General features: G+C 35.5%; 1 protein-coding gene across 1 annotated transcript; it reads right to left on the bottom strand.

Annotated features, from left to right (window-relative positions):
- Positions 1–14,259: 14,259 nt before the first annotated feature.
- Positions 14,260–16,114, bottom strand: LOC122052024 (peroxidase 18-like). The gene is made up of 4 exons (XM_042613404.1): positions 15,607–16,114; positions 15,368–15,547; positions 15,118–15,283; positions 14,260–14,716 (listed from the first exon to the last, which is right to left on the bottom strand). Exons 1-4 carry the CDS (start codon positions 15,877–15,879, stop codon positions 14,307–14,309), a joined length of 1,029 nt encoding a protein of 342 aa, XP_042469338.1. The 5' UTR covers positions 15,880–16,114; the 3' UTR covers positions 14,260–14,306.
- Positions 16,115–27,144: the final 11,030 nt, after the last annotated feature.

Here is a 27,144-nt window from a genome sequence, read left to right as displayed (position 1 = left end):
GAGCTGTGAGCTGGAAGAGTTCGAAGCAGGACACAGTTGCAGATTCTACAACGGAGGCTGAGTATATTGCTGCATCAGAGGCAGCAAAGGAGGCAGTTTGGATCCGCAAGTTCATTTCTGAGCTTGGGGTGGTTCCTAGCATATCTGATCCCGTAGAGCTCTACTGCGACAACAATGGAGCTATTGCGCAGGCTAAGGAACCTCGCTCACACCAGCGGACAAAGCATATACTACGGCGCTTCCATCTCATTCGAGAGATTATCGATCGAGGAGATGTGAAGATTTGCAGAGTACCCACAGAGGCTAACGTCGCAGATCCCTTGACCAAGGCTTTGGCACAGACTAAGCATGATGGTCACACTAGGTCATTGGGTATTAGATACTACAGCGATTGGCACTAGTGCTAGTGGGAGATTGTTAGTGAGAGCCCTAGAGCCAATCATGTGATGGTTACTTTTTGGACTCTTTGTATCATATTCTTGTACATATATTTCTGATATATAAATAAAGGCATTGTGATTATTATACTTGTGTGTATTTGTGCTATATAAATAAGTATAATAATGTCCTAGGGTAGTAGGTTCATATCTATATCAATCGATTAGTTAAATCGATAGTGAGATGATATAGAGAACACTACACTTAATTATTCATAGTCAAGTATTAACATAGAAGGACAATGTTAATGCATTGAGACTAGCATGTAGGTCAACATGATGACTTGATCTCACAAGTCATGGATATGAGATATCAAGTTGACACATGGGTATACATTGGAGAATGTATACTGAATGACCCGCCATGAGAAAGTATCATGGATCGTTATATGAGTGTCATATACTTTCTCAAGTGACTATTAGTATGACTTTAGTCCTTAGACCTGAAGTCACCATGGTTCCCTACATAAGGAGTTATGTACTTTGGTTTCATCAAACGTCACCCGTAACTGGGTGGACTATAAAGGCGATTACTGGGTATGTAACAAATTATGCGGAGGGATGTGAGTGATGTAGATGGGATCTATCCTCCTATATTACAGGAGTGATATCATAGTCTTGATAGAGTGAGATCACTAAGTGCATGGCCATGCCCAAATAAGGCAATATGTGATATTGTGCTTATTTGATTATAGTGAGTCTACTTGGAGTTCAAGACACTTAGATTGATTGGAGGATGACACGGTCTATGCCTCATATAAGATCAATCTAGATATCAAGGATAGAAGGACAATGTCACATATTGTGAGAGTCACAATTATTAGTCATATTGGTGATGTTGGATCTCAACATTCTTGTAACTTGGGTAGCAATGATGTGTTGCTAGATACCTCTCATTGCTTATGTCCCTAATTGGATTTAGGGACATTGCCAACGTTGACAAGAACCTATAGGGTCACACACATAGAGCAATAGATGGAGACTAGTTCATATGATGAACCAAGAGGAAAGATGAAGTCAAGTTTGACTTGGCTAAATATGGAAAGTCTATAAAAGGCAAGTTTGACTTGACCTAAATCCACAAGTTTGACTTGACTATGAGTTAGACTCAAGTATGATCCAAATGTTGGATAAATCAATTAAGGGAGTTAATTTGGTCATGTTTGACTTTGGCCAAATTAGGAAGGTTGAAAGTCAATATTGACTTGACTTGGATGCCACCACATTTGATGAGGTGGCATGGGAGAACCAATGGGGATGCTACACATCACCATGCCACCTCATGCTTGCCACCTCATGGGAGGTTACCCATGAGTGGCCGGCCACATTAAGGGGGCAATTAAGAGCATTAATTGCCCACTTAATGACATTTATGTGGCCGGCCACATGATATGGTGGATTGATTGAATTTTTGAATTCAATTTTTTTTTTTGATTCTTCTTCTTCCTTGGTGCTCTCGGCAACTTCTCCCTCTCTTCCTCCTCTTCTTGGCCGAAAACCACATAGGTGCTTGCACACCTTGTTTCGGTCATCTTCTCAACCTAATTGCTTGTGTGGACACATATAGAGGGGCTCTACTTTGTGCCCTCTAGATCCAACTTCAACCTTAGTCGAGCGGGATAAGCGAAGGGCACGCATCAAAGGTAGTTTTTCTTTAAACTATAGATCTAGGAGTAGATCTAACATATTCGGGTATTAAGCATGATATAAATACGTGGAATTTTTCGAATCGGATTTTTCTTTGCACGAGATCCTTGGCTAGGGTGTTTCGGGGTTTCCGCGACGCGAAAAGCGGTTTTCGTGGCCCGAAAAATTCTAACAGGAGAAACCTGAGTGGAAGGTTGCTCGAGAAGGCCGGAAAATGAGTTTGGGTGAGCTCTATTCTGGATGGTCAAAATCACCCAAGCGAATTGACTGTCCAGGGCCCTAGGGCGCCTCGCCCAGGGGGTCTAGGCGCCCGGATCGTCTGGGCGCCTCAAGGCACCTCACCCAGGGGGAGTCATATCAACACAGTCCGGGAGCCCGGAACCCTTCCAAGAGCCCGAACCAAAAAGTTTATTGAAATGACAGTTGCCACGATCCGTTGCGACGGGGATAAAACTTTATCCACCTCCAAGCGCCTGGAACCCTTCCAGGTACCCCGATTAGAGCTACAAATATAGCTCTAATCTCAATAGCTAAAACAATACATGTAAACAATTCTTTTCTTGTTTAACTTTGTAACTGAGTGCTTTAACTGCTATAAGAGACTTCTCCACCTGAAGGAGATTGAATAGTGAACCTTCAACGTCTTGAATTAGAAATCCCCTGATTGCAAACCAAATAATCATTTTGCTTCTCTCTCTTTTAATTAGTTTGTTAATTCCTTTTATGCAAGTGTAAATTTTAATCAAACTGTAAAAATGGAGAAAGGTGTTCAATTTTTATACAGGGCAGTTCACCCCCCTCTTGCCGGTATCCAAGGGATCGACAGATAATTGTTATTTTGACAATATGTTGAGATTCCCTAACAATGTTGTCTCATAGAATATAGCTCGACCAAATACTTTGACGAATGGGGTATCCTGACTGTCTCTATGTCCGACCGACTTTGTAATGAGAATACCCTTATGCATTTTGTCTTGAGCGTTCTTTTGGAATATAGTGTTGCTGCAAACTGCACCAGAATCAAACCTGAGTTTTGATGTTGTCAAAGGTTCAAGTTAAGTCTTGTTGTGATCTAACAAGTTTACTGAGTGTGCAGAATGTTTACTCAATCGGGAAAGACCTAGTTGGAGGCTAGGCAGAAGAAATCTTAGCAGATCGTGGAACCCAGGTGAAAGTCCAAGAAGGTCGAGGGGAGACAAAGCTTGGCAGTGTGATCGAGAGGTCTGAAGGACCGAAGATCAAAGGAAAAGTCCTGGGGAGCCGATCAAGGCTGAGTGAGAAGTCCAAACTAGATCTGGAGGATCAAAGTTTGGCGGGTAGGTTGAGGTAAGCAAACTGGAGGAGCGACAGTGAGGTCAGGTTCCCGGAGGGAACAACCTTAGGCCGCTGATCCAACTGAAGAAACCGGGAAGGTTTCCAAGTTGAGATCAAGAACAGTTCTACTGTTCTTTTATTACTCATGCATTATTATACTGTTATGCTAACATCTGTGTTGTAGGGTGTTTTTTGTTCTAACACTATTTTGCAGGTCTAGGCGGATCGGTCAACCGAACCAGGGGACCGGTCGACCGAACCAAGTAAGATCAGCACAGAAGTTAGTCCAGATCAGAACTGAGTCAGAGTCCGATAGAAGCTTGATCGGTCGACCGAAAGGTAAGATCGGTCGACCGAACCTGTTGACTCAGCAAGCCAGTTCATCAACACCGAATCAGCTAGCAAAGGAAAGAAGGGCTGATCGGTCGACCGAAAAGAGGATCGGTCGACCGATCCAATCAGCATTTAATCAGCATTAAAGGGTGATATCGGCAGATTTCAGCGAACAAGGAAAAACCTTGTTCGGTCGACCGATAAAAGGGTTCGGTCGACCGAACCATTGAAGGTCAGTTAATGCAGAATTTACGAGCCAGCGTCAGACTCCAACTGTGGGTGAGCGGAGCTGGTTCGGTCGACCGAACAGAGGGATCGGTCGACCGAACCTCAGTCCACCTATAAATTCAGACTCGAAGACAGAGGCCAATTAAGAACTTTCTGATCACAAGTTACTACTCTGCAAGCGACTCATCTTCAGTGCAAAGCTACGTCATTTGAAAGAACCGACCTACGCTACATCTTCGATTCATTTGTCGGTATATTTATTTTTTGTTTTATACTTAATTGCTAATAAGATAGTAGGTTTGTTACTATCTTATTCTATTGTACTTGTACGATCTGCTTCTCTCCAAGGAGTTCGGAGAGAAGGGTTTTAGTGTTTTGCCCATCGGTGTGATCAAAGACCGCGGGCCTTCGAGTAGGAGTCGAGCTAGGCTCCGAACGAAGTAAACGATTGTGTCTCCTTTCTTATTTTCTGCTGCACGATTCTGACTTAAAAAGAAAAGAATACTTTTTAAAAAGAAGCGATATTCACCCCCCCCCCTCTATCGCGCTACTCGATCCTATCAATTGGTATCAGAGCAAGGTTAGCTCTGAAATTTCTTAACCGATTTTCTAAGCATCTTTAAAATCTTTTCTTTTCTTAAAATTTCTTTAATATTTTTTATTATCTCTATTTTTTTAAGCACTACTAATCCCAAGACAAAAGTCTTGGAAATATTTTTTTTATCTGTACTTTGCAAGGATGTCGAATTCATATCAAGAAGGGTATAGCACGGTCCGACCTCCACTATTCAAAGGAGAAAACTTTAGCTACTGGAAGAATAGGATGGAGTGTTTCCTGAAGTCCGACATCGAGCTCTGGTTCACAATCTTGAAAGGTTATACTCCTCCAACGAAGGACGGAACAACTCTAGAACCGGAAGAATGGACTCCACAAATGGTCAAAAAGGCACAACTAAATTACAAGGCGATCAACATCATTCAGTGTGGACTCACAATGGAGGAATTGAACCGAGTTGGTCCCTACGACAACGCCAAAGACTTGTGGGACTCACTAATCAAATTACATGAAGGAACCGACGACTCAAAGGTAAACAAACGAGATCTTCTTTTAAATAATTTACTTAATATAAAAATGTTTCCTGGAGAGACGGCCTCGCAACTGCACGCCCGACTGAAAGACATCCTCAACGGTCTTCACCTGATCGGATACGAACTCGAAAATCGCGACACGATAAGGTACGCTCTGAACGCTTTTCCGAGGAATGTTTTGTGGGCATCAATTGTAGATGCATACAAAGTTTCCAAAGATGTTTCAATTCTTAAGTTAGACGAATTGTTTTGCGAGTTGGAATTACACGAGCAATCTAACATGAGTCATGTCGAGAAAGGAGTTGCTTTGTATGCAGGTTCAAGCAAAGAGACAAAATCAAAAACGAAGATCGAGTCTGAAAGCGAGTCAGACTCAGATTCAACAAACGAAGAAGAACTAGTCAACATGGTCCGAAGATTGTTGACTAAGAAAAAGTTCAGAAGAAATACCAAAAAGATTCCACCGAACCAGATCCCAAACAAATCAGAAATGATTTGTTATGGATGCAACAAAAAGGGACATTTCAAAAACGAATGCCCAAATCGGAAAGAAGAACGACCCAAATCGACAAGACGGAAGAAGACACTTCAAGCGACTTGGGACGAAACCTCTTCCGACGAATCCGACACGGAGCAAACGAAGCACTCAAGTCACCTTGCATTTATGGCAAGGAACGAAGATTCCGAGTCCGAGTCCGACAAAGAGTACGAGTCCAAGATCGACCTCGATTCCGAGAGAAGCCCCGGATCGAAAGATCCAAATATAGTAACGATTTATTCAAAGTCAAATTTACTTAAAGTAGTTAAATGTTTGTTTAAAAAATTAGCAAATTCGGAAAAACAAAATAACTTGTTACTTAAGGAAATAGACCACCTTAAGCAACAAGTTAGCTTGAGTGACTCGATTAACCAAGTTCAAGTCAGAACTTCGACTCAAGTTGAAAAACTCGAGGAAGAAAATTCCGATTTGAAAAGTCAAGTCAAGCGACTCAAGAAAACTTTTGAAAGGTTCGAAATGGGATCCAAGTGTCTAAATATGGTACTTGGATCACAATGAGCCGTGTACAACAAATCGGGGCTTGGCTATAAACCGAACAAAACAAACAAATCATACGTGTCTCTAATAAGTCAAAATGTTAGAAGTCAAGTCCAAGCATGGGTTCAAACAAAACACTTAACCAAACCAATCAAACCAAACCACTACTTGGTCCCTAAGAGTCAAATTCATTACTTAGATAGACCTTATCTAAGCTATGAGTCAGGGGAGTAACTAGAAAAATAATTCAATCAACTTAATTAAACCAAACTCAATACTTAGGATTAGGATTATTAGAACGGTTAGATGAAAAAGGTTTACCAAACCCTATAACATAGCACCGGAATGGATTGGGATGATAGTACGTCAAGGAAACTCTGTCGAAGGCATGTCTAGGTTGAATATGGAATTCTACCTGGTGCACTAGACTTAGTGGATCTAATCGAAGCTACCCTAGTCAAACATGGGCTAGTTAGACCAAAATTTAGTATTAAGTTTTTTCGGCAGGAACAGTTTGGAAAGTCTTCAGCAAGTGGTCTAATGATATTCAAGTAGGCCATATGCCTCGCCACTGAACTGAAACTTATCCTTAGGACGCCTGCTTGATTAACCCAAAGCTAAGTTTGAATCTGACATGAGTTCAATAACCTCTTTCAATAAAATTAATTCTAATTTAAACTAAATTAATTTTGATCTAATTCAAACTAATTCAATTAGTTTAAACTTTTATTTTAAACTTAATCAAAATTATTTTAAACTTATTAAATTATTTTAAACTTAATTAAAATTATTAAAAATTAGTTTAAACTTTTATTTTAAACTTAATCAAAATTATTTTAGACTTATTAAATTATTTTAAACTTAATTAAAATTATTAAAAATTAGTTTAAATTTTTATTTTAAACTTAATCAAAATTATTTTAAACTTATTAAAAATTATTTTAAACTTATTAAAAATTATTTTAAACTTATTAAAAATTATTTTAAAATTAATTAAATTATTTTAAACATAATTAAAATTATTTTAAAAATTATTTTAAACTTATTAAAAATTATTTTAAACTTATTAAAATTATTTTAAACTTAATTAAAATTATTTTAAACATAATTAAAATTATTTTAAACTTGATTAAAATTATTTTAAACTTAATTAAAATTATTTTAAACTTTTAAACTTATTAAAAATTATTTTAAACTTATTAAAAATTATTTTAAACTTATTAAAAATTATTTTAAACTTATTAAAAATTATTTTAAACTTATTAAAAATTATTTTAAACTTTTATTTTAAACTTAATTAAAATTATTTTAAACTTATTAAAAATTATTTTAAACTTTTATTTTAAACTTAATTAAAATTATTTTAAACTTATTAAAAATTATTTTAATCTTATTAAAAATTATTTTAAACTTATTTAAAATTATTTTAAACTTATTAAAAATTATTTTAAACTTATTTAAATTATTTTAAACGTAATTAAATTATTTTAAACTTATTAAAAATTATTTTAAACTTATTAAAAATTATTTTAAACGTAATTAAATTATTTTAAACTTATTAAAATTATTTTAAATGTAATTAAATTATCTTAAACTTATTAAAAATTATTTTAAACTTATTAAAAATTATTAAAAATTATTTTAAACTTATTAAAAATTATTTTAAACTTATTAAATTATTTTAAATTTAATTAAATTATTTTAAACTTAATTAAAATTATTTTAAACTTAATTAAAATTAAAACTTTTAAAATTATTTTAAATTTAAAACTTTTAAAATTACTTTAAATTTAAAACTTAATCACTTTACTTGATTCGAACAATAAATAATACATATTAAATTCATGTAAATCAACTAGATTTCAAAACTACTTACTAAATCCTTTAACCACACTTTGGTCTCATCCTACATTTTGTAGGATTCCAAAGCTCTGGATAAATGGATCTTGGATAGCGGGTGTTCCAGACACATGACTGGGGATCAGCACAAATTTACCAACATTGAATTCAAAAATTTAGGGTCAGTTGCCTTTGGAAACAATGGCAAGTTAAAGGTAATCGATACAGGTGAAATTCAATTACAGTCAAACATTTCAATTAAAAAGGTTTTACTTGTTGAACATTTTAATTATAATTTACTTAGTATAAGTCAACTTTGTGATTCAGGTTTTAAGGTTCAATTTTTGTCTTCTAAATGCTTAATAAGTTACAATGACTCAACTAATGTTTTACTAAAAGGTTTTAGAGACAAAAATATATACTCCATTCATCTACCTAAAACAATATCTAAATGTCTTCTAGCAAATAATGATGAAACTTGGTTATGGCATAGGAGATTAGCTCATACTCACCTTAGAAATTTATTAAAATTAAGCAAAAATGGTTTAGTTAAAGGTTTGCCAAAATTAGGAAATCCTTTAAATAAATTTTGTAATTTCTGTCAACAAGGTAAACAGATTAAATCAACTCATAAACTTACAAATCAAAATAGAAAAAATAAAATACTTGAACTAATACATTTGGATTTATTTGATTCTCATGGAATAACATCTTTTAATGGAAATCTATATTGTTTAGTAATCATTGATGACTACTCTAGATATACTTGGGTAAAATTTTTATCTAACAAAAATGAAACCTTTGAAACATTCAAGAATTTTTGTAAACAAGTAGAAAATGATAGAGATATTAAAATAAAAAGGATAAGAAGTGATAATGGAGGAGAATTCAGAAATCATAATTTTAATAATTTTTGTTTAGAAAATGGTTATCACCATGAGTTTTCATGCCCTAAAACACCACAACAAAATGGCTTAGTAGAACGTAAGAATAGAACCTTACAAGAAACTGCCCGAACCATGTTAAATGAATACAATACACCAAAATACTTTTGGGCTGAGGCTATTAACACAGCTTGTTATGTTCAAAATCGGATCATAATTAATAAAGATAAAAATAAAACATCCTATGAAATTTATTTCAACAAAATTCCTAATATAAAATATTTTAAAGTTTTTGGTTGTAATGTTCATATTTTAAATCTTAAAGATCACTTAGGCAAATTCACTTCAAAAACTAACTTGGGAATTTTTCTAGGGTATTCATCTACAAGTAAGGCATATAGGGTTTATAACAAATCTACTTTAAAAATTGAGGAAACAACAAATGTAACTTTTAATGAAATTGATACTGATTCTACAACTCAACCTTATTCAAATGGTAATCAAGTAGATGATGAAGAATTACCTAACCTTAAAGAATCTGAAAATCAAAATTATTAAAATCTAACCCTCACCATCCGATCAATCAAATCATAGGAAACCCTGAATTAAGAGTTCAAACAAGATCTGCTTTTAGAAATCTAAGTCAAATAGCATTGATATCTAAAATTGAACCTAAAAATATAAATGATGCATTAATAGAACTAGACTGGGTAATCGCAATGCAAGAAGAATTAAACCAATTAGAACGAAATCAGGTTTGGGACTTAGTACCTCCACCAATAAATAAAACGGTTATTGATACTAAATGGGTGTTTAGAAACAAATTAGATGATCAAGGCAATATTTTAAGAAATAAAGCTCGTTTAGTAGCAAAAGGGTTTAGTCAAGTCGAAGGACTAGATTACGACGAGACTTATGCCCCGGTAGCTAGACTTGAATCAATTAGAATGTTGTTAGCCTATGCTGCATTTAAGGGGTTCAAGTTGTACCAAATGGATGTTAAATCCGCTTTTCTAAATAGCGTTATTAAGGAGGAAGTCTACGTTAGTCAACCACCTGGTTTTGAAGATCTAGAAAATCCAACCTATGTCTTTAGACTTAAAAAAGCTTTATATGGATTAAAACAAGCACCTAGGGCTTGGCATGAACGTTTATCTAGTTTTCTAAAATCCAAGGGTTTTAAAGAAGGTCAAATTGATCCTACACTTTTTATTAAAACCTTTAACTCAAACATTTTTATAGCCCAGGTTTATGTAGACGATATTGTATTTGGTTCAACTAATTCAAAATTCTTAAAAGAATTTGTCACCTTAATGGAAAATAAATTTGAAATGAGTTTAGTTGGTGAATTAAATTATTTTTTAGGTCTCCAAATTAAACAAACTAAAGATGGTAATTATGTACATCAAACTAAATATACAAAAGAACTTCTTAAAAAATTTGGTATGGAAAACTGTAAAGGGCTAAAAACACCAATGGCAAGTAATCTAACCCTTGATAATGATGAAAATGGTATACCTGTTGATTTAAAATATTACAGAAGTATGATAGGAAGTTTACTTTATCTAACTGCAAGCCGACCTGATATTTTATTTGCAGTTAGTATGTGTGCCCGATATCAAACTTGTGCAAAAGAAACACATCTTTCATTGGTTAAAAGAATTATCAAATATTTAAAAAGCACTATAAATGTGGGAATTTGGTACCCAAGAACCTCACATTTTGACTTAGTCAGATACTCATATTCAGATTATGCTGGGTGTAAGTTAGATAGAAAGAGTACAAGTGGAGGTTGTCAGTTGTTAGGATCATCTTTAGTTAGTTGGTTTAGCCGTAAGCAACAATGTGTTGCCTTATCTACCACTGAAGCCGAATACATAGCAATGGGTGAATGTGTAGCTCAATTGTTATGGATGTCTCATACATTAAAAGATATTAATCTAGAATATAAAAATGTAAAAACCTACATTGATAATATTAGCTCTATAAATCTTACTAAAAATCCAGTACATCACTCTAGAACTAAACATATAGAGGTTAAGCATCACTTCATTAGAGATCATGTGTCTAAAGGGAATATTGAACTTAATTATATTGAATCCAAATCTAACTTGACAGACATTTTTACTAAACCCTTACCTGAAGCAGAATTTAGTAATCTAAGAAGACAATTAGGGTTATGTTTCGTAGAATAGGTTATTTGTTTTTGAAAATTACTACGTAGTTTATTTTTCAAAATTATTTTTGTAAAAATTCCCATTTCAAATTTTTGTTTCAAAAAAAACTTTAAAACTATTTGTCATTTTATGGAATAGCCTAGGTCTTACAGTAGAATTGCATGTTCCTATAGTTCTAGGAGCCAGCATCTCACAAGCACAGTAGGATCCCTTGTTTGATAACTTAGAATGGGTGAGATGCTTAGGTCCTAGACCTAGATTTCAGATGCTTATGTCAGTGCATCGCTATAAATCTGGGCTTTAAATAACAAACATTGATCAATTTGAGTTAACTAGTAAGTAAAACCTTGCTAGTTCTAAAATGCTCAAATTGACCAACCTGAGTCAAATTGCTACTATCTTGTGATAGCTGGCCTTGGACAAGGGTTGGACATTTCATCATTAGGACAAATTTTCCTTAGTTTTTCTATATCCATGCTTGGACTTTAGGAATTTGTCAGTTTTAGGGGGAGTTTCAAAACAAGTTTTTAGGCTTATACTATTTTGATCAAATTTTTCAGAAATTCATTCTCCTAAAAATTTATTTTATTCATTTAAACTTCAAATGCTTTAATTTATTTAACATTTTAGAATTTTTCAAAATATTTCTTGCTTTAGTTTTTTTTAATATAATTTTTTAAAAAAAAAACGTTGTTAAACTTTTATTCTTTTAAAAAAATTAAAATTTCGAATGTTTTCATTTACTTAATATTTCATTTTTTTTTAACATATAATTTTAGAATTTTTCAAACTATTTCTTGCCTTAGTATTAAAAAAAAATGTTAAAGGTTTTTAAATTTTTTACTTAAAAATTATTTTCAACATATAATTTTTGAATTGTTTCTTGACTTAGTATATTTTTCGTAATGATTTTTATAAGTCTATTATTTGATTAGTCTATTCTAAATTTCCTTGTTTTTGGTTCTGTCCCTATTTTTGATGTGTGTCAAAGGGAGAGAGATAGTGAATTCAGGGGGAGAGTTAGTTAATTCAAAGGGTGAGTGAAAAGTTAAATTGCTTATTTACTTGTTGCATATTTGTATGCTTGCTTATTTACTTGTTGCATATTTTTAAACTTAACTTTGAACCTTGGTTGTCAAACATCAAAAAGGGGGAGATTGTTGGTGCAAACTGCACCAGAATCAAACCTGAGTCTTGATGTTGTCAAAAGTTCAAGTTAAGTCTTGTTGTGATCTAACAAGTTTACTGAGTGTGCAGAATATTTACTCAACTGGGAAAGACCTAGTTGGAGGCTAGGCAGAAGAAATCTTAGCAGATCGTGGAACCCAGGTGAAAGTCCAAGAAGGTCGGGGGGAGACAAAGCTTGGCAGTGTGATCGAGAGGTCTGAAGGACCGAAGATCAAAGGAAAAGTCCTGGGGAGCCGATCAAGGCTGAGTGAGAAGTCCAAACTAGATCTGGAGGATCAAAGTTTGGCGGGTAGGTTGAGGTAAGCAAACTGGAGGAGCGACAGTGAGGTCGGGTTCCCGGAGGGAACAACCTTAGGCCGCTGATCCAACTGAAGAAACCGAGAAGGTTTCCAAGTTGAGATCAAGAACAGTTCTACTGTTCTTTTATTACTCATGCATTATTATACTGTTATGCTAACATCTGTGTTGCAGGGTGTTTTTTGTTCTAACACTGTTTTGCAGGTCTAGGCGGATCGATCGACCAAACCAGAGGACCGGTCGACCGAACCAAGTAAGATCAGCACAGAAGTTAGTCCAGATCAGAACTGAGTCAGAGTCCGGTCGAAGCTTGATCAGTCGACCGAAAGGTAAGATCGGTCGACCGAACCAGTTGACTCAGCAAGCCAGTTCATCAGCACTGAATCAACAAGCAAAGAAAAGAAGGGTTGATCGGTCGACCGAACAAGAGGATCGGTCGACCGATCCAATTAGCATTTAATCAGCATTAAAGGGTGATCTCGGCAGATTTCAACGAACAAGGAAAAACCTTGTTCGGTCGACCGATAAAAGGGTTCGGTCGACCGAACCATTGAAGGCCAGTTAATGCAGAATTTACGAGCCAGCGTCAGACTCCAGCTGTGGGTGAGCGGAGCTAGTTCGGTCGACCGAACAGAGGGATCGGTCGACTGAACCTCAGTTCACCTATAAATTCAGACTCGAAGACAGAGGTCAATTAAGAACTTTCTGATCACAAGTTACTACTCTGCAAGCGACTCATCTTCAGTGCAAAGCTATGTCATTTGAAAGAACCGACCTACGCTACATCTTCGATTCATTTGTCGGTAAATTTATTTTTTGTTTTATACTTAATTGCTAATAAGATAGTAGGTTTGTTACTATCTTATTCTACTGTACTTGTACGATCTGCTTCTCTCCGAGGAGTTCGGAGAGAAGGATTTTAGTGTTTTGCCCATCGGTACGGTCAAGGACCGCGGGCCTTCGAGTAGGAGTCGAGCTAGGCTCCGAACGAAGTAAACGATTGTGTCTCCTTTCTTATTTTCCGCTACACGATTCTGACTTAAAAAGAAAAGAATAGTTTTTAAAAAGAAGCGATATTCCCCCCCCCCCCCCCCCCCTCTATCGCGCTGCTCGATCTTATCATATAGCACGACGGGATACTTGGACGAACGAGGCATCCCGATCGTCTCAATGTCCTACCGGCTTTGTAATGAGAATAACCTTATATATTGTACCCTTTGAAAGGGGAGTTGAATCTCATAAGTCCGACCAACAATAAATCCTATCGACAATATACTGGTATAAGCTCATGCTGAAGATCTGGTAAGTAATATTTGGGAGCGAAGTCTCGCCTTTGGGTTGCCCGGATATATTATAAGGGTCATAATTTTGACTGGCCCTTGTGTCGGTTGGTTTCTCACAAGTGGAGCACTTGATTCTTTAAGTATGACTGACTCTTAGGTTAATTATCCTTGTACCGAAAACTTTAACGTCGAGTGAGAAACTAAGCTCTAATAAGAATGACGCTTAGACAACCGCCTTATTTTTATTTTGACTTCCATTTTAGTTTTGAGTTGGTTCATTAACATTCCGTATTAAACACTAATTGGTATTATGTTATGTTACAATTATCTAACAACTCCAGATCGTGGTTTCTGTAACATCATAAAAATAAAAACAATTTCGAAAAATAAATGAAACCCCATTTTTTTCACAATTCAAATAAAAAGAGACGTCTTTTTAATTTTTGCTCAATTTTAATTACTCTTTTAAATATTTTATGATATATTACATACTCGGGAGGAGGAAGGTATATCAAACACTTATATCAACTTTGCTCGAGACAATACTACTTATATCACATATTTGTGCATGAGACCTTGATCTGGCCTTGATCCCCAGTCTTGACGCCGACCGTCGAGAGCTTCACGAACGAGTCGGCCCAGCTCGCAAAGAACTTCTCCGGGCTCTGTGCGAAGGCCTGAACCCTACTCTTTGTCCTTGGATCAGTGACTAAAATTGAGTCCGAGTGGAGGAGGCCCTTGTTGGCCAGCAGATTGGCATAATATTGGTTATCGAACGTCGAGGGAGTCACTGGGTCGTTGGCGACGCTAGTGCTGTCGCTTGCACCGGCAAAACACTTGTTGGCGAGCTCCATGGCATAGTTGCTGTCCAAGGAGTTGTCGGCGGGCACCAGGCTTCCGTTCGAGGTTTGCTGGAACCTGTCGCCGAATGTTCGGCAGTGCGAGGAACCGATTGTGTGGGCACCTCACACACAAGGAGGAAAGTTATGTGAATGATTTGCGATGTTATTTATCAACAATCCTAGGTGCAATGGTAAAGCATTTAGAGGACGAGGAATTTTAAATGGAACGAATATTTATTGGTCGATTTTTGAGTGTGTACTTCGAATTTAAGAAGTCTCTAAAATTAGTCCAGTAAAAGCTAAGATTAATTATGTGAGTTTTTAAATTTGAAAGTGTTATAATTAATAAGACATTACGATGATTGTAACAGTTCGCAGAAGGGATGACAAGGTCATCAATCGACAATCACTCGAAGTGAACATTAAGCAAAATCCTAAGTCATGCGATCTAGATTTTGATAAATAAATAAAAAAAGGAACTTAGATTGTGTTGGTAATTAGAGAGTAGGGTTAAAAAAATTACCGGAAAGAACGACAAGGTCATCGATCGACAATCCCTTCGCGGCGAAGCGTTGCATCATTTGGTCGAGGGAAAAGACCGTATCCACCATGTTTGGTCTCACATCCGAAGCCGATGAAATAATGCCATCTCTTCTCCCTAACGGAACCTCTACGGAAGGGCCTCCCGACTATAAAATTTTCAAATAATTATATAATTTTTTATTTTATTATTATTTTTTTTGAAATTTGAACTCGATATCGAACAAAAATACCAGTCCCACGGCATCTCTCGCAGCGAGGACAAGGATATCAGCACAAGAGACGGTCCCCGGGCACCATATCTCTAACAGTCTCTTAGCGGACTCGACTACATAGAACCCGTCTAGCGACTTATTCGCGGGATCGCTACTCTCCGCTCCGTTCCCTTGCACCAACACTGACCCATCGCACCCCTACAAAGCCACGAGTCACGACTATTCATTGCATCGACAATAACAATTGGACGACCAACCTCGACTAGGCAATCATGGAAGAGCAGCCGAAGGAGTTTCGCCGGAACCGTGGAGTCCATCGCTGAAGCCGACCGAACGGCGCCCCTCACTAGCAGCTCTGCATTCGGGCATGAGAAAGAGTAGAAACCGGGAGAGAGTTGTGCTGCAGCAGGAGAGGCGAGCAGGGCGAAGAGGCTGAGCCCGAAGAAGGAAAAACGAAAGGCTTGGTCGAGTTTCATGGCGCCAACTACTTCCATCAGATTAGTTGAAGTGAATGGAATTGTATGTTCCATGCAAGCTATTTATTGTGAGCAAATTGGGTGAAATTCAGAGTTCGTGAATTACTCAGAAACCCAGGTGGTGGGCATTGTGATGAGTTTGATAGTAAAGCATAAGTAAGTTTGTGTCGAAATTAGCTCGGACCGAAAGCGAACTACATTAACTCCTTTACAACCGCTACTAGAGTGGCTCTACTATGAATTCGCAAGCCTCTTCGATCTCCCCACATGCGTTATTTTATAGATCGATCGATTGTACTATTAAGTAGTTTAGATATATTTGTGGAGATTTATTTGGTAGTCCCCTAAAATTTCAATTGTGTGGAGTTGCGTTATTTTATAGATCGATCGATTGTATTATTAGGTAGTCCCCAAAACTCTCAATTGTGTATAATTGAATAGATACATATCAACCTAAATTTTGAGGCATTAATGTTGGGGGTGAAGTTGTTAAATGGGAAGTTGTGGGTGCAGCATGAGGGTGTCCCCTACTGCCTTTATGAGGCTTGAAGAACAAATGCTACCTGCATTTGCTTGCCTAATTAAGATGAAAGAACGACTATAATAAAGTTAAATAGGCAAAAACCTAGAGTGCCCCTTTTTCTTTGTTTTTTGCTGTAGCGTCTCTATGTTAATTTTTTATCAGAAGTGCACTACATCCTACTAATTTTCTTATAAAATAATACAATTACTCTCAAGTATATTATTCAATATTATTATTTTTTATCATACGTATTAAATCCTAAATTGATCTACAATTATATGAAAAAGATAAATCTGTACTGTAGCAACTATAAAACTATAACTACTATAATATTATAGTAATTATGGTTTTGTAGTTGCTACTGTAGTTATAGCAGTTATAGTTTCATAAATACTATCATAGTTATAAAAATTATAGTTTCATAGTTATTACAATATATACTTATCTTGTTCAATATTATTCACTTTGTAATTATAAAATTGTAACTACTATAACTACTGTAGTAATTATACAAAATCGTAGCTTCTACAGTTTCCTAGCTGTTACAATAAGGATTTATCATGTTTATACAATTGTCAGATTGGTTTAAAATTTTAATACGTGTGACAATAGATAATAATGTCTTGAGAGGGCTACCGCCCCCATCTACCTCAGATTTTGTCCTTATGAATAATGTACTTAAGGAGAGTTATGTCATTTTACAAACACATTATTGATAAAAAAAAATAATAAAGATGAAAGCTCATTTGATTATTTAGAAAAAAAGAGCCTTTTTCATTTTAACCTAAGTTAAATCACTCCTATTATAATTATTATTATTATCATTATTATTATTATTATATGAATTTAGTTTAGAGTTTACTATTGGACTAAATGACTGTTGGTTGGTTCATCCATTCTTTTATAGTTTGCTCTTCTTTAGCAATATGAAGGAATCCAAATTGAATGAATTGGGTGAAGCACTTACAAGTCTAACAAAATTTATACATTCTATTCTAATTTCTAAATGACCTAGATGAATACGATTTGAGGATGACAATGATAATGGTGGAACTGAGACGACGGTGCATGCTTGCCCGAGTAAGCAACAATAAAGACAATGTCTATAGGATAATTAGCAATCTGTCTGGCTTGAAAATGATTGGTCCATGATTGAAAAAGAGAAGCTTTATTTCCTATAATTATTTGGAAAAGACCAATTTACCTAAACATCGATTAAGGCTACTAATTATATCCAATCTCACATAAGTGGCAAAAAATAAAAAAAGGTGAAGCGCTTGTCCCAGCATCCCCATCAACTCATCCTAGGATCAACACGGATAAGATAAATCACGATAATTGAGGAGGTAAGTTGAAGGGGGGAGGTAGGGGTGAATTATATGGGATGCGGGATTTATACCCCATCAACCCTGAATTTCAATCCCTCGATCTCAAGTAATAAACTTTCATTCATTTATCACCTCAGTTTTGCTCGTGAGAGAATATCCACTCTCAATAGAGGCTGCAAAGAGGGGAGATGTCTTTAGGCACATGGTAGGAATGGTCATCGAGATATAACTGATCGATATTCATGGATCTTCAGTATGTTTAACTTTGGTTTGTGTGCCCAATTATATATGGTTATATCAGTATTTGTAAGAAATAAGAGGTTTAGGTATTAAAATACAAATATTTAACATTATCTGTAGATCCTGATCCTGTCTAAAATCTGAGAAGATGGTTTGTTAGGAACGTAACTCTACTATTGATTAGATGAAAACTCCGCACTATCTTATAACACAGAGAGCATTAGTGTTGAGCCAGGGAAGGGGTCATCGACATTGGTCCTCCGACACTCAAGTCAGTACTTAGTTCTGGATGAGAGAATAGTAGAAGTAAACAGTAGCAGAGAGTGCGTAGAATAATGGAGCATTGTATACTTCCGCCTGTAGATAGAGACCCCCTTTTATAGTATCTATAACTTCTGTGCATGCATCCCAAAGTATATACACGTTTTCCAATGCTTCCTAAGAAAAGACAAGTCAAAAAGTATCTCTGATACCTTTCCTTAAGTGAGTATGGATATCTTTGTGATGTAACAAGCTAGAAGTTTCCAAAGTACGATTTGCTTACAGGGCATTCTTTGTCCTTTCCGGCATAAACTTCTAAAATAGTACGATATGACATATATGTGGGTCCCACTGTGGGTCGACTGGCCACTACTCAAATGGAATATTGTCAGATCAATCGTATAGAATGTAGCTACTGACCTGTTCTTCCCTCGGCTTACATATTATTAGAGAGGCACATTGTATCCGATTAGCCTAGACTATCCAATCTGCAAAGACGATGGGCTGGGTAACTTAGTATTTGTCTGTCGACTTCATCTACAAGGTACGGATGATGACCAATCGAACAATTTGGTCACCCTTCATGTTTGACCAGCTCTGCGCTCTTGCTCGGCCAAACACTACCTGGTTCAGTCTTTGGGTTCGTTTGACTATGTGACTTTGACCAATTGACTTTAACCTCCACGTCAGTTGGTTTTCACTGCTTTACCTCACTTTTTTTTATTTTTTTAGGGGGGGGGCATCTTTATCACCATATCACAAGCATTCCTCTCAAGTTTAGTAGAAGGAGGTTACAAGTCCGACTGACTGGACACTCAATGTTCTCCGCAACTCTTCTTCCCAACAAGGCATTTTGCTATCTGAGCTGCCACTCGTCTTGAACAATTACTGCCCTTACAACTTCTAAGAAAACTTATTGCCCTTACACTTAACTATTTGTTATTTGTTTTCTGATCCCTTCCCCGAGTGGTCTCCCATACTTATAGTGCCTTTTAATTGGTGATAATGTCATCCTGATTTCTAGGAAATTGCTCAAATCCTTTGCCATTAACGTAAAGCATGTCACACATGCTTTTTCATTATGCGACCACTGATTATTTCCATTTCTCATTAATGTCACCTATGAGTGAATGTCACATGTCGTAATCCTCTGCCGCAGACTATTTGATGTGATAAGCGACTGTTGGGATTCGATATGACAGCCACCTTTTCGAATTTTGATGGTTTGGATCGAATCTCGTTTTCCCCAACCCTTTATCGGATGTCTCGGGATAGTCGTCGACAGGTTTTTAAAGCCCTTATTTCTCCCTTCACTGTATCGCCTTCGTCTTCACCCTCATTCGCTTTCTTACTCCTTGCTCTCTGTTCATCGTCGGTGATTCTCTTTCAGTAAGTCCTATCTTCTTTCTGCTTTCGATATTCGATCTTCGTCTTCCTTCATATGGTGCACTCTCCTTCTCCTTCTCCACCACCTCCTCCTCCTCCTCCTCCTCTTGCTATCCCGGGACTGTGGTACACCTCTACTTCGTCAAATTTTAATAGCGACGAGGTGGATCAAATGAAAATGACTTATCATATTCCTTTTGATCACCAAATTTCTATCTCTCGGCATATGATCATCCCCACACGTTTCCTAATGGTTGTTGGATCGTGAATTTCGATAGAGGGGGGGGGGGTGAATATCGATTACAAAAATTTCGAAGCGAATAAGCGCAGCGGAAAAGAAAAAAACAAGCCAAAGAGAATGCAATGATTTACTTGGTTCGGAGCCTTTGGCGACTCCTACTCCAAGGCCCGCACACAAGGGTGATTTCGATGGGAAATTCACTAGTAGTTAGAAAGATATTATAAACTAAGTACAGAAAATGCTAATGAAAGAATTAAAGCAATACTGAGAAAATAAGAGAATTAAAAAAAAGAAGCAGCGCGTTTGTCGGAGCTTTGCAGTGTCGCAGGAGCACAGGAGAGCAAGTTCTTCAATTCAGAGTTGTGTTTAAAGCTCCAGCCCTGACCCTTCTTTTATATGAGGCTCGGGGCGCCCCGAATCCCCTCCGGGCGCCCTGGTGTGATGTGGCAGGCCCAACCAGCGAGCTCCACGTGTCTATGCCATGAAATGGATAGAATTCTCCTCCGGGCGCCTGGACCACCTTTCTCCAGGGAACATATTTCTTGCAAGATAAGATTAGTCCGAGACAAATAGATAATGTATGTCCTGCAAAACAAAGTATTAGCACAGTTTATAAGTTCAACATAAAAAGTATGACTTAGATTCCGTCTTTTCGAGACCAGAATCTAGTCACGATCTCGACTTAGATATCCGAAATGGATATAAGCCGGATCGGCGCCTAATGTTCCCTTCCCGGGAATGCGTCCTCATAGTCACTCCCTTCCAGTGACTTACCTTTACTCACCTGCCAGACGTCCGGTCAGCCCTTCGACTCGTCTGGACTTCTCGCCTGCTATCCGGTCAGCCCGTCGACCTAGCTGGACTTCGTGACAAATGTCTGGTTAGCCCTTCGACCCATTTGGACTTCGTGCCAAGCGTCCGGTCAGCCCGTCGACCCGCTTGGACTTCTCGCCAAGCGTTCGGTCAGCCCGTCGACCCGCTTGGACTTCGTGCCAGACATTCGGTCAGTCTGTCGACCTGTCTGGACTTAGCCTATACACTCGATCAAAGTGTTAGATAACGACAAATCTAACTTAACCTGATTTGTCATTCATCAAAACCTGAGTTAGATCGTTAGTGCTAACCGCACTAACAATCTCCCCCTTTTTGATGGAATAACAACCTGGTTAAGTTAGTGAAAATATATGCAAAAACTAAGCATGATTTTTGAGGTTTTTAAGTTAGTTTTTCAAATTTGCATTTAGTTGCTCTAACTTAACCACCTATCCCTCCCCTTTGGCATTCATCAAATAAGGACATAAGCAAGTAACCAATAGAATTCAAACAGAGTAAAACTTATAAGTTTTAAGAAATGATATCAAGTTGGCTCGGGGGAGTTTAAACTTTTGAAAACTTGTTTAAAGTATTAGCTTTTAGTTTTTTTTTTTTTAGAAAATAGCTAAGTTTTGAAAAGTAGTCAATTGTAGCAACTAAAATGAATTTGCAAACTCAAAAAGAATTTTCAAAAAAACTAATTTTCACGTATAAGTTTAGGAAAGCTAAGTTTGGATAGTCTAATTTTCAAACAGAAGTGTTTAAGTTCCAAGTTTTAAGATTAAAGTTTTTAAATCTTCAAAATAAGTTTCAACTTTGAAGCATTTTACAAACATGAGTTTTCAAAACCAAAGTTTAAGATCAAGGTTTAAATTTTCAAACTAAATTTCAATTTTGAAACACTTTTCAAACATGAGTTTTTAAAACCAAAGTTTCAAGATCAAGGTTTAAATTTTCAAAATGAGTTTCAATTTTGAAACACTTTTCACACATGAAAAATCAAAATTTTCAAAGCTGAGTTTTAAAAAATATTTACTTTTCAAAATTGATTTAAACTAAGTTTGCAAAAGATTCAATTTTCAAAATCTTAATTTATAAAATCTAATTGAAGAATTTAGTTTTATGAAAAGCTAGTTTTCAATTTTTAGTTCGATATTACTTATACCAATTGTTGGGTTTTTCGGGCCGCGAAAACCGCTTTTTCGCGTCGCGGAAACCCCGAATCACCCTAGCCACTGGATCTCGTGCGAAGAATATAGAACAAAATTTACAAATACGAGTTTACAACTTAGATCTACTCCTAGATCTTCATGAAGAAAGAATATACCCTTGATGCGAAGCCCTTCGCAATCCCGCTCGTCCTCGGTTCGTCGGATCTCGAAAGTGTCAAAGTAAACACTTCTCTATGTGTATCCACACAAGCAAGAGATGGAGAAAAACCTCTAAGGATGTGCTAGCAACCTTAGAGATCAGTAGTGGAGGAGGAGAGGGAGAGAAGAGAACCAAGGAAGAAGAAGATAGAGTTACACATGAAAAATGAAACTCCTTTTCATGAATAAAAGTAGCCGGCCACATTTTTGGCTTGTAACTCCCATGGAATATCAAGAGTCACCACTCTTGGTAACTCCCATGAGGTGGCATTTGGTCAAATCAAAGTTGACCAAATGAAGAAGCCTTGATGATGTGGCATTGGTCAAGTCAAAGTCAAGTCAAAACTTGACTCTTCATCTTCCTACTTATGTCAAGTCAAACTTGACCACTTCTCTCCCTTGGTTGATCTAATCTAACCATTGGTTCAAGTCAATTTTAATTTAATGAAACTCTATTCATTGAATTAAATTAATTAAATGAGTCTATGTCTAAATTAGACTCACTTAACACATGAACCAAATTGAGTCCAACTCAATTAGCCTACCTTGGATTACTCTTAATCCAATTTGGTTCATCAAATGAACCTAATCCTTTAGGTTCATCAAATGAACCTAGTCTTCATCTAATTGCCCTTGTGTGTGACCCTATAGGTTCTTGTAACGTTGGCAATGCTCCTAAACCCATTTAGAAGCATAAGTAATGAGCGGTATCTAGCAACACATCATTACTACCCAAGTTACAAGAATGTTGAGATCCAACATCACCTTGTGACTACTAATTGTGACTCCTCACAATATATGACAAGTGTCCTTCTATCCTAGACATCTAGATTGATCAATGTGAGGCATAGACCGTGTCATCCTCTAATCAATCTAAATCTTGAACTCCAAGTAGACTCACTAAATCAAATGAGCTCAATATCTCATATTGACTCATTTGGGCATGGCCATGCACTTCGTGGTCTCACTCTATCAAGAATATCGATGTCTCTCCCGTCATATAGGAGGGAAAGATCCCATCTACATCACTCACATTCCTCTGCATAATTCGTTACATACCCAGTAATCGTCTTTATAGTCCACCCAGTTACGGGTGACGTTTGACGAAACTGAAGTACATAACTCCTTATGTAGGGATCCATGGTGACTTCAAGTCTAAGGACTAATAGTCATACTAATAGCCACATGAGAAAGTATATGACACTCATATAACGATCCATGATACTTTCTCATGGCGGGTCATTCAGTATACATTCTCCAATGTATACCCATGTGTCAACTTGATATCTCTATATCCATGACTTGTGAGATCAAGTCATCGAGTTGACCTACATGCTAGTCTTATTGCATTAACATTGTCCCTGAATGTTAATACTCGACTAGGAATGATTAAGAATAGTGTTCCCTATATCATCTCACTATCGATTCAACCAATCGATTGATATAGGTAAGAACCTTCTACTCAAGGACGTTATTATACTTAATTTATTTGGCACCAATACAAGTAAGTATAATAACCAAAAACCAAATGCCTTTATTTATATAGAATATGATACAACAAGTCCAAAATACAATCATCAAATGATTGGCTCTAGGGCTTTAGCTAACACCAATTACCTTGAGTTTGCCGTTGTTTCAAAGGTAACTGTTCCTAGGCTTTTGTAGGTGAGTTGAGTGAATTTTGTGTGATCTCTAGTCATATGTTTGGAGAAACCACTGTTTAAAATCAACTTAGTTTCCTACAATAGGTAGGAATTAGGGTTAGTGTAAGTAGTCATTCTTTAGATTTGATGAAAGTAAGTTAAATACAGGAATTTTTAAGTTAAATTTAATTTATTATTATTATTATATATATTTTTTTAATTTTAAAATAAAAATTTTAAAGTTAAAAAAAAATTTAAGTTTAATTTTTAGAGTAAGTTTTTAGTTAAAAAAAATTTAAGTTTAAATTTTTAAAATAAAATTTTTTTAAAGTTTTTTAAAAAATTTAAGTTTAATTTTTAGAGTGAATTTTTGGTTAAAAAAATAAATTTTTAAGTAAGCAAAAATTTAAGTTTAATTTTAAAATAGATTTTTAAGTTAAAAAATAAATTTTTAAGTAGAAAAAAAAATTAAGTTTAATTTTAGAAATAAACTTTTTAAGTTAAAAAAAAATTTAAGTTTAAATTTTAAAATAATTTATTTAAAAAAACTTAATTTTAATTTTTAAAATAAATTTTTAAGTTAAGAAAAAATTTTAAGTTTAATTTTTAAAATAAATTTTTAAGTAAAAAAATTTAAGTTTGATTTTTAAAATAATTTTTAAGTTTAAAAAAAAAATTGAGTTTAATTTTTTTAAAAAAATTTTAAGTTAAAAAACATTAAGTTTTAAAAAAAATAAATTTTTAAGTTAAAAAAAAATTTTAAGTTAAAAAGAATTAAGTTTCAAAAAAAAAAACTTTTAAGTTAAAAAAATTTAAAAAATTAAGTTTAATTTTTAAAATAAATTTTTAAGAAAAAAATTTAAGTTTAATTTTTAAAGATAAATTTTTAAGTAAAAAAACATTAATTTTAAAAATTTTTAAGTTAAAAAAATGAGTTTAATTTCAAAATCATTTTTAAGTTAAAAAAAATTAAGTTTAATTTTAACATAATTTTTAAGTTAAAAAAATAAGTTTAATTTTAAAATAATTTTTAAGTTAAAAAAAAATTTAAGTTTAATTTTAATAAAACTTCCTAATTTGTTTCCGGAAATTTATAAAAAATTCTCCAATAATTTTTCCTTTCATGGTGGTTTGTAAAAAGAAAATTTTATAAATTAAAATATTTCTTTTAAACATGTGGATGATTTCCAAAAAGGAAAGTTATCTCTAAAAATTAAAATCTCCTTTTAATCTACAAATAATGAAAGATATCAAATCTTTTCTTAATCATTTGTAGAAACTAATAAAAGAGAATATTTAATTTTTAAACTCTCTTTTAAATCATGAACATGGTTAAAAAAGGAAAGTTTTCTTAAAATTAAAATCTACCTTTCAATCTACAAATAAGGAAAGATTTCAAATCTTTTCTTAATCTTTTGTAGAAAGTTATAAAAGGAAAGATTTAAATTTTAAACTCTCTTTTAAAACCATGGAATCCACATAAGAAGATTTTTAAAAAATAAAATTACTTTTTATTTTAATAGGGTCGGCCACCTAAGATTGGGTTCAAGCTAGGGTCGGGCACCTCATGAACCCATGAACCATGCCTTTGGCCGGCCCTAGCTTGGACTCCAAGCTAGCTTGGCCGGCCCCTATAGGATGGGTAAAAGGTGGGTATAGGTGGGTATAGTGCTCTATAATTAAGAGGCTACGATAGGGATCGAGAGAAGGAATTGGTTTTGGTCTCCCGATGAAATTAAGCATCCCGTGTTCGCCCCGAACACATAACTTAATTTCATCAATAATAATTCATTCCACTAAATAACTATTATTGAACTATCGCACCAATCCCAAATTATATTTTGGGCTCCTTCTTATTATGAGTGTGTTAATCTCCCTATGTTTAAGATGTCGAATGTCCACTAATTAAATGAGTTACCGACAACTCACGTAATTAATATCTTTGTTCCAAGAGTAGTACCACTCAACCTTATCGTCATGTCGGACTAAGTCCACCTGCAGGGTTTAACATGACAATTCTTATGAGCTCCTTTTGGGGACATTATCAACCTAGATCACTAGGACATAATTTCCTTCTATAATCAACAACATACACTATAAGTGATATCATTTTCCAACTTATCGGGCTTATTGATTTATCAAACTAAATCTCACCCATTGATAAATTAAAGAAATAAATATCAAATATATGTGCTTGTTATTATATTAGGATTAAGAGCACACACTTCCATAATAACTGAGGCCTTTGTTCCTTTATAGAGTCAGTATAAAAAGAAACGACCTCTAATGGTCCTACTCAATACACTCTAAGTGTACTAGTGTAATTATATAGTTAAGATAAACTAATACCTAATTACACTACAACCTTCCAATGGTTTGTTCCTTTCCATCTTGGTCGTGAGCTACTGTTTATAATTTATAAGGTGCTGATAACATGATCCTCTGTGTGTGACACCACACATCATGTTATCTACAATATAAATTAATTGAACAACTACATTTATCATAAATGTAGACATTTGACCAATGTGATTCATTTATTTCTAAATAAATGTTTATACAAAAGCTAGACTTTTAGTATACACTCTAACAATCTCCCACTTATACTAAAAGACTAAGCTACCATATCTGCTACCATACATCTGATTCCCAACCCTTCAACATGCTCATCAAAAGCTCTTGCCTTAAGGGCCTTAGTGAAAGGATCTTCCAGGTTATCACTTGATGCAATCTAAGCGTCAACAACTTCTCCTCGTTATACGATTTCTCATATTGGGTAGTACTTGCGCTCTATTGTGTTTACTTGCCTTATGGACTTATGGTTTCTTCGTGTTTGTTACTGCACCAAATTATTTTGGGCAAACCAGAAATCATATCTAAGTCTATCTTGAAGTATCTGAGTCATACCGCTTTTTTGGCTACCTCAGAGGCTGCCATATACTCAGCTTTTATGGTGGAGTCCGAAAAAGTACCTATGCTTATCAATCTTCCATAGTTATGACTTAACCTCCTAAAGTACACACAAAATCCCGAGGTTGACTTACTATTGTCCCTATCCGATTGGAAATCAAAATCCGTGCAACCCACAGGGACCAAATTATCCGCCTTGTAAGCTAGCATATAATCTCTAGTGCCTTTAAGGTACTTCAATATATGCTTTACCGCAGACCAATGTCCTTGTCCAGGGTTACTTTGATATCTGCTAACCATTCCTACGATAAAACAGATATCCAATCTCATACACAGCATTGCATACATTAGGCTTCCCACAGCCGAAACATAAGGAACTGCCTTCATGTCCTTTATCTCCTTTGATGTCTTCGGAGACATCTCTTTAGATAAAGCTACTCCATGCCTAAAAGGTAAGAAATCTTTCTTGGAGTTCTGCATGCTAAAATAAGCAAGGATTGTATGAAGCTCGGGAGAAGCACAACATTATTTTCTTGCGATCCCTTATGCCTTTGATCCCAAGAATGTGTGCACATTCTCCTAAGTTCTTCATATCGAATTATTT

The sequence above is a fragment of the Zingiber officinale genome, chromosome 3A (genome assembly GCF_018446385.1).
Source record: "Zingiber officinale cultivar Zhangliang chromosome 3A, Zo_v1.1, whole genome shotgun sequence".
NCBI lineage: Eukaryota > Viridiplantae > Streptophyta > Magnoliopsida > Zingiberales > Zingiberaceae > Zingiber > Zingiber officinale.
Note: the sequence above shows the minus strand (reverse complement) of the source record. Positions and strands in the feature narration are given on the sequence as shown.